Below are 16,810 nucleotides of genomic sequence, written 5' to 3'. Positions count from 1 at the left end.
TCCCTTTTCTCACCTATGCCTGGCAACCACAATTCTTTCTGTCTCCATGATTTTGACTACTCTAAGTACCTCATATAAGTGGAGTACTACAGGGGCACCTGGGTGGCTCAGTCGGTTAAGCATCCAACTTCAGCTCAGGTCATGATCTCACACTCCGTGAGTTCAAGAGCCTGGATCCTGCTTCAGATTCTGTGTCTCCCTCTCTCTATACCCCTCCCTCGCTTGCACTCTGTCTCTCTCTGTCTCTCAAAAAAAACATTAAAAATTTTTTTACATAAGTGGAGTACTACAGTATTTGTCTTTTTGCTACTGGTTTATTTCACTTAGCATAATGTGCTCAAGGTTCATCCATGTTGTAGTGTGTATCAGAATTTTCTTCCTTTTTAGGGCTGAATAATGCTCCATGGTATGCATATACCACATTGTGTTTATCCATTTATTTATGTGTGGATGGAAACTTGGGTTGCTTTCATGTTTTAGCTATTGGGAATAATGCAGATAGGAACATGGGTGTACAAATATCTCTTCAAGACCCTGCTTTCAGTTCTTTTGGATATATATACCCAGAAGCATAATTGCTGGATCATATGGTAATTCTATTGTTAACTTTTTGAGGAACTGCCATAGTGTTTTCCATAGCAGCTGTGCCATTATACTTTCCAACCTAAAGTGCACAAAGGTTTCAATTTCTCCCACCTCCTCACCAACACTTGTTATTTTCTGTTTGGTGGATTTTTTGTTTTGTTTTTGTTTTTTTTAATAGTAGCTATCCTAATTGGTATGAAGTAGTATTTCATAGTTTTGATTTAGATTTTCTCATATATATATCCATATGGATATATTTATTTTTGTTTTATATATTTGTTTTTGTTATATATATATATTTGTTATATATATATATTTATATATGTTTTTGTTATATATATTTGTATATATTTTTGTTTTATATATTTGTTTTTGTTTTTGTTTTTTTTTTTTTAATTTTTTTTTTCAACGTTTTTATTTATTTTTGGGACAGAGAGAGACAGAGCATGAACGGGGGAGGGGCAGAGAGAGAGGGAGACACAGAATTGGAAACAGGCTCCAGGCTCTGAGCCATCAGCCCAGAGCCTGACGCGGGGCTCGAACTCACGGACCGCGAGATCGTGACCTGGCTGAAGTCGGACGCTTAACCGACTGCGCCACCCAGGCGCCCCTGTTTTTGTTTTTTTTAATAGTAGCTATCCTAATTGGTATGTAGTATTTCATAGTTTTGATTTAGATTTTTCTTATATATATATCCATATGGATATATATATATATTTGGATATATGGATATATATATACACATATATACATGGATATATATATATGCGTTTTTGTTTTTTGAGAGAGAGAGAGAGAGCGTGCGCATGAATGTGAGAGGGGGAGGTGCAGAGAGGGAGGAGAGAGAATTCCAAGCAGACTTCAGGCTAAGCATGGAGCCTGATGCAGGGCTCAGTCCCATAACCCTGGGTTCGTGACCTGAACCAAAATTGAGAGTTGGTCGCTCAACCAACTGAGCCACCTAAGTGCCCCTTGGATTTTTCTAGTTAGTGATGTTAAGCATTTTTGCATGTTGTTTTTGGTCACTTGTGTATTTTTGGAGAAATGTCTATTCAAGTCCTTTGTCCTTCTTTGAAAGCGATTGTTGAGTTTTAGGAATTGTCTATATATTCTGGATACTGATTTCTCAGATATATGATTTGCAAATATTTTCTCCCATTCTGTAAGTTGCCTTTTTACTCTGTTTAGATAGTGTCTTTTGATGCATAAAATTTTTAAATTTTCATGAAATCTGTCTATTTTTTCTTCTTTGCTTGTGCCATTGATGTGTTAACCAAGTAACCACTGCCAGAAATGTAGTATTTAAAGCATGTAAAAAGCTACCAAGTGGGTTTTGGCTTAAGATTCTCAGAAGTGGCCTGAACTGCCACATAGCTATCATGGACCCTACTTTTCTACTCTTCACATCAGCTAGGATGTCATAAATCCATCTCCATTGAGCAGTGGGAACATGACATAACTGAATGGCTCCTTTGTCCCCCAGCTGGCCTAAGGACACACAGAAATCAGAAGCAGTAGGCTATGCCTGTTTCTGTGGAAATGGCCTAGGAGTCTGGCTGGCCATTCCACCCTGGGACCAGGTTGACTCCCCTGGTAGTCTCTATAGCACCTGATTATTTAATATCCATGCTCTCAGTTGCTCCTCAGAAGTGCCTTGTGGAATAGGCATGGAGGGGGTTTTTAAAGATGGACAGCTCTCTGAATATGGGAGTGGATACTGGGCAAAAGCCCAGGAAAATTACTTGTCTTTACTTACTGCCATCTCTGCAGAGGGGGTTTTCAGTGTGAGATGCTTTTTTTTTTCTTTAATGTCAGTTAAATTCTCACTAGACTATAGACTTCTTGAGGACAGGAACCAGACTTTGTCTGATTTATATTTAATTGCTCAATATTGCTCAGTATTTCATTGATCATAGTTCTTGGCCATTCTCCAAATGTTTCCCAAACTGCTCTGGCAATTAATGTCAGGTGGCTCAGGACACAAATCTGATTTGTAGAAGTCAATCTTACATATTATTCAAAATGATGTCATTTTGGTTTTATTATCTTAAACCATAGTTGTTTTATCTTATATATGTTCTCCTGATGGTCCTCCTTGGGACCTCCCTTTGAATGGAGAAGTGAGATTATTGCTTTGTCAAGTATGAGCTGGATGTTTTTGGGTTTTTTTTTTAATTATTTTTTTTTAATTTTTTTAACGTTTGTTCATTTTTGAGAGAGAGAGTATGAGCGGGGACGGGGCAGAGAGAGAAAGGGGGACACAGAAACTGAAGCAGGCTTCAGGCTCTGAGCTGTCAGCGCAGAGCCCGACGCAGGGCTCGAACTCACAAACTGCGAGATCATGACCTGAGCTGAAGTCGGACGCTCAACCAACTGAGCCACCCAGGCGCCCCTGAGCTGGATGGATGTTTTTAAGTTCTTAGAAAGTTTTCTCCTTGGGGCATCTGGGTGGCTCAGTCGGTTAAGTGTCTGACTCTTGAGTTTGGCTCAGGTCATGATCTCATGTTTCTTGAGTTCGAGCCCCATGTCAGGCTCTGCTCTAGCACGCAGATCCTGTTTGGGATTCTCCCTCCCTCTCTCTCTCTCTCTCTGTCTCTCTCTCTGCCCCTCCCCTGCTCACATTCTCTTTCTCTCTCTCTCCCTCTCCCTCCCTCAAAATAAATTTTATTTAAAAAAAAAAGTTTTCTCATTAATTAGTTAAATCTTGTCATTCATTTTCTTTTTATTCTACTTTCAGAATATTTTAGCACTCTTTAGCTCAACCTCAGGTAAAATCTGAATTAATGAGATTTTATAGAATCTATATTAACAAAGATTTACTGACTGCATGAAAACAAAAGCAAAAGTCTCATTTTGAAAACTTTTCTGGGGGCGCCTGGGTGGCTCAGTTGGTTAAGTGTATGACTTTGGCTCAGGTCATGATCCTTGCAGGTCATGAGTTCGAGCCCCCACATCAAGCTCTCTGCTGTCAGTTCAGAGCACCCTTTGGATACTCTGTTCCTCTCTCTCTGCTCCTCCCCCACTTGAACTCTCTCCCTCTCAAATAAACAAACTTAAAAAAAAAAAATGAAAACTTTTTCTGATAACAAAGGAAGGGTAGATACAATTATTCCATTTGCATGTGAGGACTCTGGCTTAGTGAGTGGCAGAGCTGAGCATCAGACTAGGTCCTCTGGCTCCAGAGTCTTCCTTTCACTGTGTTATCCTAGAAATCCACAGTCCTCAGTTAAGATCTGTCCAATCTGAAGATGTTTGCTTTAACACAATATTTTATGCAATTACATTGGTTTGAAATGAAATTGGCAGATCCTCATCATTCATTCATATGCATTCATCAGACATTTACTTTGTGTCAGGAACTGTGCTTGTGGCTCTAGGAGGTGTCTGACTTAGAGTGAAAAATAGAAAGTTCAGTGAATAATTCAACCTCTGTGTCAGTAGTTATCTTTAATAGAGGTGGGTACCAATTTGGGAAAACCCAAACCTTTTTCTGGTGCAAATTCCTGATTTTTTTTTTTTTTTCATTTCTTTAAGAGTTTGGGCAATATTTAACTTAAAAAAAAAAAAAAGGTCTAAAACAGTTATGTTAACATTTCCAGTTCTGAAAAACACTGAAGAATGTCTTTTTTTTTTTTTTTAATGTTTTTTATTTTTGAGAGAGAGTATGAATAGGGGAGGTACAAAGAGAGAGAAAGAGAGAATCTGAAGTGGGCTCCATGCTGACAGCAGAGAGCATGATGCGGGGCTCAAACTCATGAACCAAGAGATCATGACCTGAGCCCAAGTTGGACACTCAACCAACTGAGCCACCCAGAATATCTGGAGCCCCAAGAATATCTTGTTCTTTTAGGATACTGATTTCTACAACTTCAATTGGCTAAACTGAGTCATATTGAGCTGTATAGTTCTAAGTACTCCTTGCCATCAGGTCCATCAACCCACACACATTTATGAGGTGTCCTTGAGGTGCCTGCCCCTGTGCTGAGTAAGGCACCTGGAAGCTGTGTCTGGGCTCAAGGAGAAAGACATATGAACAGATCACTGAGGTACTATTAAGCACATTGGCTTGGGAGTTGGGAAGTTTTGCCTCTGACTGGCTCTGTGACCATGATTCAATGATTTAACTAATCTAAGTTTTAATCTAACATCCCAGGCGATGCTAACAATGGTATAGTGGTGTTTACCTCAAAGGCAGGGTATAAAGATTAAATGAGGTAATTCATGTAAATGGCACTGAGTGTTAGCTGATATTATTCATGGTGATAACATATATAACATGACTCCTAATTTTAATACTTTCATGGAAAATCGGATTTTGCCTGGATCAAACTAAGTGTGTCACATTCTGGATTTTCTCATACACGGTTCTGATGTTTTACCTACTATACCTTCAAAGAATGATAATCATTCATAAAGGGAAGTTGTGACTTATTCATTCAGCAAATTAAACAAGTACCTGATTACATAGCTCTGTGGGGAATATAAAGAAGCAGTACACCTTCAGTGTACTCCGTCAGACCTTACAGGGAGGGGAAATTAACATTTCTTAAGCACTTAACTGTGTTGGCACTGTGCTAGTCCCTTATTGTTGCATCTCTTTAATTCTTATAAACTATCCTATGAGGAAGGAAATAGCCCCTTTTACATACATGAGTAAAACAAAGGCTCAGAGAGAAAATAACATGTAAAGTTACAGAGTAAGTGGCAGAGCTGAGATTTGAACCCAAAGCCATCAAATTCCTCTGCCATGTGTGTTTTTAAGGACAAAAGTCCTTAAAAAGTTAAAGAACATTTTAAGACAGTAAAGGATGACAAAAGGCAGCTCTTGGGTGACCCTTAAAAGCTTGTGCCAGGGATTGTCCAAATCTTGCTTCATCCTTTCTTAGGAAACCTGATAAGCTTTAAGAAAAAGCATTGAAGTTTAAAACAAAACAAAACAAAAAACCCTTTCGATTCAAAAATAGCAGAAGAAAATCTGAAGAAGTAGGAACAACTGACCCCAGAATCCCCATTTGTGCCCCATGAAGGGCACAAGGACTCCAAGGCCTTTCTTCCTGCCTCAGTCCCAACCCTTGTTGTCTTGCCACTCCTATATGTGCCCTGGGCTCCAGCCATTGAACTCAGCACAATAAATTGTCCACTTGTCCTATGTGCTGTGTGTTTCGTCCTCCCCACCATGCCCTGCCTGCCGTCACGCACTCTGTACATATTTTTATCAGCACTCAGCGCTGTGCTGATAGTAAGCTAAGCGCTGTGCTGAAGGTAAGGTTGCCTTGTTGGTTTATTTGTCTGTGTCTCCCTAGATAAATCCTTTATCTCTGTATCCTGAATGCTTGGCAAATAAGCTGTTTAATAAATCTTTGAAAGTAAGAGAGGGGTTGGTTGAACAGATAGGGAGGTTAAAGGGTGCCATAGAAAAGAACCAGTGCATCCCCAAGGAAAAGAGGCCAGTCTTTTCAACTTCCTCTGTCCTTTGAGACTTTAAAGGCCATTCATGCCCTTGGTCCTGTATTTGAGGGCCAGGCCTCTGGGACCTACCTAAACTCCATTTTAGACTCTAAAACGTTAGAGCCTGGTTTCTATGTGTTCCAAGTTCCAATCAGCTTACTGAGATTTCTTCCCACTCCAAACTTCTGTGAGTGTGATATAGGCATTCTCAGAATGCATGTCTCGCCTCTGCCTACATGTGGTCCAACAGCATCCTAATGAGCAGCAGAGACAGGCTCAGGCAAGCTACAGTTCCTGGAAGAAAGCTTCTGTATGAACAAGCATGTGCCCACAGGAACAAGAACTCTGCTGGGTACCCACTTGGATCATGCCAATTATTTATCACCCAAATTTGTAATCTTCATAACTAGGATTAACATTCTTAGATGCCTTGGTACACCCTGGTCCAGGAACTCTTAGAGTTTTAAGGGGGTAGAGAAGGCAGATTTTGAATACCTACAGTTCTCTAGAACGTGAGAATTCTTGAATACAAGAATGTTACGAAGAGATTTCTTCATGAGGTCGAGTTCCCCATTGTTTCCTGCAGAGACATGCAACTTTTCCATTCTCTCCCTTGCTCAGTTCCTGTGAGGTAGGCCAGGCCAGCTCTGGGAAGGTAATAGGAGTGAGGCTGGGTCAATCAATTTCAGCTACCAGGTTCTGCATTCCTAAGGGATCATCACGTATTGCAAATCTGCTTTAGTTCCAGCACCATATGGTGCCACTCTGGACATCTCAACTTTAGGAATGTTTTTTAAAACTAGGTATGAATTTGTTTCTTTAATGATCAGCTCTGTCTTGGATGGAGCACATGCTGGTCTGAGATCTCAGCAGACTTGTCCCCCAACCCAAAGATTTATCTGACCTTCATAGTGCCTGTGGACTGTAGCTGGGGTGGGTGTATATTCTGAAGGACAGGCCCTGTGATCACTGTCCCTTCCAAACTCTGTGCTGTGCCATATTGCTTTGTACTTTTGGTAGAGTTCTTCCCCTTTAGAGAGCTGGGTTTCCAAACTCTTCATCAAAGAATCACCTGGAGTGGAAAGTAGGGACCCTTATTTGAAAATAAGATTCTTATTTGAAAAACAGATTCTTGGGCACTATCCAGATCCAAATCCTACTTAAATCACTGAGGAGGTCTAGGAACCAGATTTCTGGGAGGGTGCCTTGTTTAGGAAAAACAGGCAAGTTTGATGGAGCCCCTTATTAAGAATTCTTATAATTATCCATGTGTCTTCGTTAGCTCCTATTCTAGATTCCAGAGCCTCAACTTGGCCTTGCTCTTCTTTGTGACCCCCCTCCACACACACAGTTGGTAGCCCCAAGCATCAAATGTAGTTGGTATTGGAGATCTGTGGATTGAACGTATAAATGCATGAGTGATGAGTTTGCTTCACACTCCAAAGAACAGTTGCAGCATTGCACAATGAATTTGATCGAAACAAAGACCAGGTATTTAATTTTGTAAAGCTGCATATTAAAGGGTAGCATGTCAGAATGAAAAGAGCACTGATGTTGTGTTGGAAAGTCTGAATTTGGCACTCTGTGATGGCCTGGCCTTGTGCAAGTCCTCTAACCTCCCTGGCCTGATGACCTCATCTGTGAAATGGAGTGTAAAATAGTAAAAGCTATTACCTCAGCAGAGTGGTAATAGATGTGAATATGTTTGAAAAGCTGATTCAGATCAGGAGTGAAGAATGGTCAAAGTAGGGACAGGGGCATAGAACCAGCCACAACAAGGTTGCTATGTAGTCAGGTTGAAGTTCTTGGTTCCTATAGGGACCAGGAGAAAGTTTGAGTAAGATGGCAGCTCAGGCATGCTAAGGGCCTGCCTTCCTTTTACTCTGTCCACTTCCTGAGCCAACCAGGACCCTTTGTCCTCTGAGCCACTGTCCCATTCCTGGGCCCATGAAGCTGTGGCCACATTCTGTTGTTCTGCAGGTGTTTAGTGGACAGTCCCCAGGGAAGGCTGCTCATCTCTGCCATGTCGCCTTGGTATGGTGAGGTTCCTGTACAGGAGGGTAGAAAGGAGGTGTGGAGAGGTCTCTGGGGATAGGTGTGTGACTCTGGGGCCCAGGATGTATTTATTGCAAAGAGAGGTTTATGAGCAGCTGGCCTGGGAGTTGACCAAAACCAATCACACATGCCTGCACCCACTCACTCAGCAAATATTTGAGTGCCTACTAGGAGGAGGCTTTAGAGCCTGAGTAGCGACCATGTGGTCAGTCTACTAAGAATTAACATGAGAGTGATGTAGTCTGCTTGGAGTTGGAATGTGCAGCCCTATCCCAATGCCTGACCTGCTGCAGGCCTGCCACTGCCTACACACTGAGCTGTCTGTCCTGTTAACTGTCTCCTGACCATTCCCACTCCAACACCTACCTTGGTCCTGACTGTCCCCTCAAGCCTTATATCCCTAAGGAATAGGAGCCATGCAGAGCCTTGTTGGGTTCAGGGAGCAGAGAGGTAATGGACCAGGGTAAGAGGTGTCTATATACATCTCCCCAGTAGCAACAGCCTACCTTGCTGGGCCCTCTGGGTCACTGTGTTATCTCATAGGGTCACCTTCACAGCCCTTTGTAGGAGGCATGACACCCTCACTTTTCAGGTGAAAACAGAGATTGTAGCCTTCAAGGTATCTACCCAGAGTGGTGTAGTCAGGACTTGAACTCAGAACTTTTCAGGATTGGAGGAAACTAGAAGATTGGAAAGTGTTCTTTTTTTTTTTTTTTTTTAATGTACTGTTGGTCTTTTGTCTCATTTCAAAATTAATACATGTAAAAATGTCAGTTTTGTAAATGTGGGGGACTTAGAAAGTATAAATCACTACCTCTAAGCTCCCACCAATGCAGATAGTCACTATTAACAGTTTGGTATGTTTTTCCACACTTTAAAAGACATTTTATAATAATATCATTATTGTAACAAATGTAATATTACACATACATTTTACAATTTCTTTAAAAAAATTTTTTTTTAATGTTTATTTTTGAAGCAGGGGGAGAGGCAGAGAGAGAGAGAGGGAGACAATCTGAAGCAGGCTCCAGGCTCTGAGCTATCAGCACAGAGCCCAACATGGGGCTTGAACCCATGAACCGTGGTCAGACATTTAACCAACTGACCCACCCAGGCAACCCCAATTTTTTAAATGTTACTATAAAGGTAATACCTGTTTGTCATAAAACATTAAATCAGAATAAGAATATGAAACTCGAAAGTTCCCCAGCCCCTGATCCGAGAAATAATTGTCAATAGTTTAGTTTGTGCCTTTTAGGCATTTTCTTTGCATATATTTATTTGTGTGTATGTGTGTGTGTATTCATTTATGTATTTTGTTTTTACCCAAATAAGTTCAGGCACATACTCTTTTGCAATCTAACATGTTTCTAAAAATACCTTTTATTATGGAAGTTTATAAGGACACAAAAATAAGCTAATGGAATAAATCGCCATTCATCATCCAGCTCCAACAACCATCACCTTCCCTGTTCATCTTTTCTCTCCATTTTCACTTCTCCTCCTGGAGTATTTTAAAGCCAATCCCAAATATCATTCCATCATAAATACTTAAGTGTGGATTTCTAGCAGATGAATATTTTCTAAATTATGCAATACCATTATCATACTCAATAAAATTAATAATAATTCCTTAATACCACTAATATCCAGCCTAAATCTAATTTTTCACAGTCATCTCACAAATGTCTTTTTACAGTTGGTTTGTTTGAACCTGGTTCCAGTGAGATCCACACAGTTCCAGTGGCAGATATGTCTCAAGTTTCAATCTAGAATTCCACGCCCCACTTATGCTATTTATTTTTTGGAGAACTTGGATTATTTGCCCTATGAAAGGTCCCACATTCTGGATTTGCTGATTGCATCCTCCTGGAGTTGTTAAACACATGCATCTATGCCCCAAATTTTCTGTAAGTGGGTAATTTATTTTAGAGATATGATTAGAGTCTATGTATTAAGAGTGCTTCGTTGTTGGTGATACGTACTTCCTATTGCATCACAGCAGGAGACTATCATTAAGATTGATCAGTGAACCTGACTTTATGATTGTCTTTCTACTTCTGTATACACAGTTCTTAATTTTAAAAGGTAAATATATTTTAAAGAAACTCACACCTGTCAGGTACTTGAGCTGGAACGACATGTGAAGGCCATAACATGGCCCTCAGAAGCACGCTCCATCCTAAGAAGGAGAGAACACTTGTATATGGAGAGAAAGAAGCACTGGGTCAGGGGGAAGGACTTGGAGCTGAGGCCAGTGAGGCATTGGTGCTGCCAGCAGCCAGCTGCCCTTCTGGGACATTATGTAAAATGATGTAACTATGTGAAAAAGTGGTGGTGAGCTGGTTTCCTCTCCCTGCTCAAGTCACTGAGCTGCTATCGTGAGGAGGGTGCTTGTGAGTCTAGAGTTCTAAGTTGGTGGTGTGTAGGAAGGCTTCTTGGTCTGAGAAGACTGGCTTTTTGGTGTTTACATCTCTTTGAACTTTGGAAGCTGGAATCAGAACAGTCTTCTGGTACTCCAGTGGTGAGTCCCAGACTTGTGGTGGGGCTGCCTGCTTTGGAGAGAGTGGATGAGATGACCTGGGATGGCAGTCTTAGAGCTGGAAGGAAACAACTAGGAGACAATGTAGTCCAGTGCCTCAGTTTACAGATGAAAAAACTGGCCACAGAGGAGAAGGGAGGTTCCCAAAACACCTAGCAAGCTGGAGGCTCAACTGAAGTCAGCATCCAAGCTGCTGGTTTTCTGGCTATGATTACCAGCCAGCATCTCCTACTTAGAATTTCTAGGGTGGTGAGGGTGGCTGGACCAGGCTCTTGACAGATTCTTAATCTATACCCAGAATTTCTGGGTATGGTTGGTGTTGGTTTTGTCCTTCTTTGTGTTCAGCTTCTGGCAGGTTCTTTTATTTGGAGGCAGTGTTGAACAATAGTGTCTTTCTCCTAGCATTTGTTGGCCAGCTTAATCTATGGTGGTACAATGGTTTGAATACAGACTGGGTGTCATGAGTCCCGGTCTTAGCTCCATATTCATCAGTTAGAGGACAGGTCTTGGGGTGCAGTTTCCTAAAGAGATTGGACCAGATCAAGTTTGCCCAACACATTGTATGTGCCAGATGATCTCAGTATGTGGATAAACAGCTTTTCTATCATTATGTTTGTAGTTATCTTTCACTTATGGTAACTAATACTGGTTTTCCATGTACAGCAGTGACATAAATCTCTTCTTTAAATGTATTGAGTCTAGGGGCGCCTGGGTGGCTCAGTCAGTTGAGCGTCCGACTTCAGCCCAGGTCATGATCTCGCGGTCCATGGGTTCGAGCCCCGCATCGGGCTCTGTGCTGACAGCTTGGAGCCCGGAGCCTGTTTCAGATTCTGTGTCTCCCTCTCTCTCTGACCCTCCCATTCATGCTCTGTCTCTCTCTGTCTCAAAAATAAATAAACATTAAAAAATTTTTTTTAATGTATTGAGTCTAAAGAGTTGATAGATTTAGACCAAATAAAGTAGATAGTATTTTTAAAAAATTCTTTTTAAACGTTTATTTGGACAGAGAAAGACAGCATGAGCATGGGAGGGGCAGAGAAAGGAGGAGACACAGAATCTGAAGCAGGCTCCAGGCTCTGAGCTGTCAGCACAGAGCCCAACACAGGGCTCGAACCCACAAACCACGAGATCATGACCTGAGCCCAAGTCGGACGCTTAACCGACTGAGCCACCCAGGCACCCCAAAGTAGATAGTATTTTAACCCGATAGAAGGCAGAATGCAAAAGATTTTCAAAGACATTGGGCTGAATGGCCTTTCTGGTTCTTCTTAGCTTCCTAACCTTTCACAGTTAACACTTATATTCTGGCATATACCAGTCACAACTTTTCTGGCCTAACCCGATTCACCCACCAATATAGTTGCAGTCTAAAGTTAAAGGACAGCCTGTGCACATTCAGTTTTATCGAGCACATGTTTGTTACCTGGATTGGTTATCCTGGGAGAATGTAGGGTCATGTGTGAAAGGTTGTCAGTTCCTCTGGAGAACCATCTGGAAGGAGGATGCTGTGTATTTGTGCAGTGTATTTGTGTGGTACATTCTAGTCCATGTTCATGAAAGTATCTGAGTCATTGTTCTCTGGGTGGTGCCCCATGAGTGTCATCCTCTGTAGCCTCTGCAGTCTGTTTAGGGGTCCAGTCATAATCTGAACTTCAGAACTGAGAAACAGTGGAGGTATTGCTATGGAATCTAGGGAGAGTGGGCTGTAGAAATGGGCAATCAAGGACTCTCTGTCTTTCAGGATTTTCCTGGGGAGAATCTTCACTCCGTTTCTGACAGCCAAAGATGGCAAGCAAGGGGCCCTCGGCCTCTGCATCTCCTGAGAACTCCAGTGCAGGGGGGCCCAGTGGTAGCAGCAATGGTGCTGGTGAGAGTGCAGGGCAGGACAGCACCTTCGAGTGCAACATCTGCCTGGACACAGCCAAGGACGCCGTCATCAGCCTGTGTGGCCACCTCTTCTGGTCAGTATCCCTGTCACCACCCCAGAAGACACACTGGGCAGCTTTGGAACAAGGGTTTCACACCCACTTTGGATCTCCTGCTACAATCAGGCCCAAGAAGCAGGAGGCCTGGGTTCTTATGCCAGTTCTGTTGCTGATGAGTTGAGTGGCCTTGGGCAAATCATGTCCCAACTCTGGACTCTGTACCCCCACCTCTGAAATGAAAACACTCACCAGTTAGTGAGGAGTTACTATGTGCCACTTGCTGTGCTGAGCAAAGAAGCAGTATGTACAGTGGTTATGAGCAAGGACAGTAGAACCAGACTTCCTTGTTCTGAATCCTGACTCTGCTACTTTCCTACTGGATGACCTTGGGCAAGATGCTTACACACGCTCTGTCTCATTTTACAGGGTTGTTTGTGAGCATCAAATGACTCTAAATACATAAAAAGCTTAGAAGAACATGAGGCACACAGTAAATACTATGTATTAGTGTTGATCCTAATAGATGATCCTAATAATTGTTGCTATATTTTACATGTATCAAAATGAAGTGGCAGGGTTAGTTTCATTCTGGCCTCCATCGTTATAGAAGCCCCTCCTGGCTCTGAGATTCTGGGTAAATATTGAGATTTTATTCTTCTCTCTTGATTTTGAACTTGACCTGGAAGAGTGAATTGGAGTAACTGGAGGGGTAAGAATGACAGATAAGGCAAAGAATATGTGCCCTCCAATGCAGGCATTTTCTAGGGATGGACATATGCACTCTTAGATATGAGACCTTGAGACCCCAAGGCTGCTGTATACCTCAAATAGCACCCTGGATGGGAGGCTGAGAAGTGTTAGGAAACAAGAGTGGTTAAGGGAGGGTTGGGCCAGATTATCAAACCCAGATTTGATTGAGGACATAAAGCTGTGGGATATTTTTGAGCAGGGAAGTGGTGTGAAGAAAGGGACGTTTAAGCAGTATTTAAGGGAGTTTAAGTTGGCAGCAGTGACAAAGATAAATTTATTGGTGAATAAATAGAATGGGGCAGATTTTGTTCTGGTAGCTCTTGCCCTAATCATTAAGTTTTATGCAGAAACTATTGTCTCCTAGAAATTGGATATTCTCTGGGGAATCATATAACCAGGACTTGAAATGAGTGTCATAATTAAGAACTAAATGAAGGTACCATTGGAAAGAACACAGACTCTAAAATGAAACAGATGCTTCCAATTAGAGTGGTTTGTTCCTGAGCAAATCTACCAGCCTCTCTGTACTTCAGTTTTCTCATCTGTGCAATGAAGAGATAATTATACTTTGTCATAGGTTAATATGACCCTCCAGTAATATTAATAAATGAAAAGCTTGTCAGCCACAGCCTGGCACACAATAGTTGCTTAATAAATGGAAGTGATCACCATCTTTGTTATAATTCTGAACTTTCCCCTAAAGGAAAGTTACTTTCACTTCTCCCCCACAGCCTTTAAGGGAAGTTGCTAGGGGAGATCTGCCATGATTTGAGGTGCCTTAGGCTCAGTTTGGAATGGTACTGCAAGGTTAATGTGGGAGTCAGATGTCAGATGTGTCTGTTATATCCAGTGAGATTGCATATCTGGATTGTGAGGCTAAACTGGTTCAGGAACTGGGAAAGGAATTATCCTCTGAGTCCAAATTTTACTCGGCTAGAGGAGTCATGTTTTATGAGGGACAGAAACCATGTCCACATTTTCCACTCTCCTGGCTCATAGGTGTGCAGTGGATATTTGTTAGTTGGATGAATGAATCAAGAGAGAAAAAGTGAAAAATCTGGAGTTAGAGAAACTTTTCCTTCAATTCTGTAAATGTCTTGTTTTGCATCTAGTGCTGGGTGATAGAATAGTCAGGAAGCCTCCTGAAGTAAGGAGGAAGCCTCCTTACTTTTTAGTCCTGGTGCCGTAGGTAAGTCATTTCATGTTTCTGAGTTTGGTTTCCTCATTTGAAAAATGAGAGACTGGGCAGCAATTCATTGTAGTGCAGCTCATATAAGCTGAAGGTAGCCCTTTCTGCCAAGCAGCATCCCCATGCTTTTTATTACTTAAAGATGTTTTTATAGTAGATTTGAATTTATAAGCTACCTCCTGCCAGCAGAGCACTCAGGGTTGAGGACAGCCTGAGGATTTTGTTAAACCAGATTTAGAGTCACACATTGTGAGACTTAGGTATGCATGTATATATGAGAATGCCTCCATGAATTTTTTTCTGTACAAAGGGTCTTTAGCTTTTATTGGATTCCTTCAGATTCCACAACCTCTCAAAGGTTGACTTGTAGAGAAGCTGAGTCTGGGATGGTCTGGGACCTGGAGGTCCTTCACAAGTAGGATCCCAAGGGTAGAGACTGGGGTCTTGTCTGTATTGCCTCATTTTTCCTGTGATTTTAGCCCAATCTTTTCTAATTTCTGATACTAGTGATTCCCCACAGACACTCGGTGGGATTGCAGTACTCCACAGTTCCACCTTGTGTCCCAGTTTTAAACTCCTCCCACCCTCAGTGTCTCTGCTAATGAAAGCATTTTTCTCTCTTTACCCCCATTCTCTTTCTCCTTGATGACTGGTGCCCTGGGGACTCTGGCAGTTGGCCATGTTTACATCAGGTAAGATGCATTTCATTTTACTTTGTCTTTCATCAGCTATGGTTGCACAAGACACCCCTAGTCTCAGGAGACTACCGTTAGAAGGTGCAATCTCCCCTGTTTGTGGGTTCATTTGCTTGCTTTACCCCCAACCCTCTTTATACATCTGCCTACCGATGAAGGGGTCAGTGGAGTACCTGGGATGGTTCTGACTGTACTGATGGCCTTTGTGGCCTTGGCAGGCCACCACCTCTCTGATTCACAATTTTCCATCTGTAGATTGGGTTGGATTTGATAGTATGTTAGGTGTTTATTTTTGAGATTTGGCCTCTACAAAAAGTATTTCCTACATATCAACTATGAAAATGTTAAAAAGAGGGAAATTTTTTTGGTCTCAACAGAGAGCTTTTGTGAGAGGGGAGAAAATCTGTTTTCCTAGCTTCAGATGATTATGAAAACCAGTTAGTAAGTATTCACCAAGACCCAGCCACATGCTTGGTGAGGCAGAGCAGGGCCTGGCATTTACAACTGGCTGTGGATGATTACTGTGTGCTGACTGTCCCCATGGTTGTTGGCAGAACCCCATAGTAGTAGGTGGCTTGGGAACATTGGGGGAGGACAGAAGTTCCAGACCTCTAGAGCCTCAGAATTCAGGTAGGAGGAAGGAGCGGGAGAAACAAGAGAGGGATTCCCACTATGTTCGGAGCTGTGCATTCTGACTCCAGAGGAACCTGGTAGAACATGTCTTCTGTAAATTTATAAAGAGCACATAACACATAAGTTTTGAAGCTTTCAACAGTAAGATAAAGGAAGTGGGATATAAAATCACTAAATGCTTTCTCCTTGGCCCCAAAATCTTAGATTCACATTTATATAATAAACTTTATATCATTGGATCTAAAGATACAATTTATGTTCTAAGATAAATTCTGAGAAAATATATATGTATTAAATTATTTAATGTCTACGAAGACACTACAGATAATATGTTCTTATCATTTTTATTTGTTTTAGAGAAGGTTAAGCAAAATGCTTTACAACTAGTGAAAGAGCCTGGGAAACCCAAAATAGAATTCTAGTGTTTTTAGTATTGAAAGAAGTAGTTGAGTGCAAAAATCAATGAAAGTACATTAAAAAACAACAAATTTAGATAATAAGCAAAGTCTGTCTTTTAGCACATAGTAAATCACCAGAAAATGGCCAAGTTATGTTCAGATGTTGATGCCTGGGATACAAAGTTGTTGAGGAAATGCTGTAAAAATGAGAAATCACAGAGAGAAAAATTTATTTTTTACAGTTGGTCTACTGAGGAATGCAGAGATTTTAAAGCTCGTTATACCAGCTGGGTCAGTCAGACTCCTTGACACAGCTCCAGGCTTGCAGTTCCTTCCTGCTATATTGCTGGGAGCCACTAGAGATCATGATGCATGAGGAAGCCTGTTTAATTTATGATGGTGTTTAAAAGCAATTTTGATTTCACCACTGGTAGATATTTATTGAGTGCCAGGAGTAGGAATCAGGAGTTGGGCTCCTTGAAGTGTTCCCTGCTGGTGCTGGTGTTTCCAGTTTGAGGCCTCTGGTCCATATTGTTCTGACCCTGACTGCTCTGAGGTGGGCTTCTTGCGCCATTCATGCATTTTTCTTT

General features: G+C 41.6%; 1 protein-coding gene across 1 annotated transcript in view; it reads left to right on the top strand.

The window, feature by feature from the left end:
- Positions 1–16,810, top strand: part of RNF185 (ring finger protein 185) — a 37,238-nt gene that overhangs the window by 10,998 nt on the left and 9,430 nt on the right. The window contains exons 2-3 of the mRNA XM_025933493.2: positions 12,372–12,591; positions 15,168–15,186. Of these exons, the coding sequence (XP_025789278.1) occupies positions 12,416–12,591; positions 15,168–15,186 (195 nt within the window). The 5' untranslated portion in view covers positions 12,372–12,415. The remainder of the gene's footprint in view (positions 1–12,371; positions 12,592–15,167; positions 15,187–16,810) is intronic.

The sequence above is a fragment of the Puma concolor genome, chromosome D3, assembly GCF_028749965.1.
Source record: "Puma concolor isolate L17-30 chromosome D3, mPumCon1.1.hap2, whole genome shotgun sequence".
NCBI lineage: Eukaryota > Metazoa > Chordata > Mammalia > Carnivora > Felidae > Puma > Puma concolor.
This window is presented reverse-complemented; position numbering and strand designations above follow the sequence as displayed.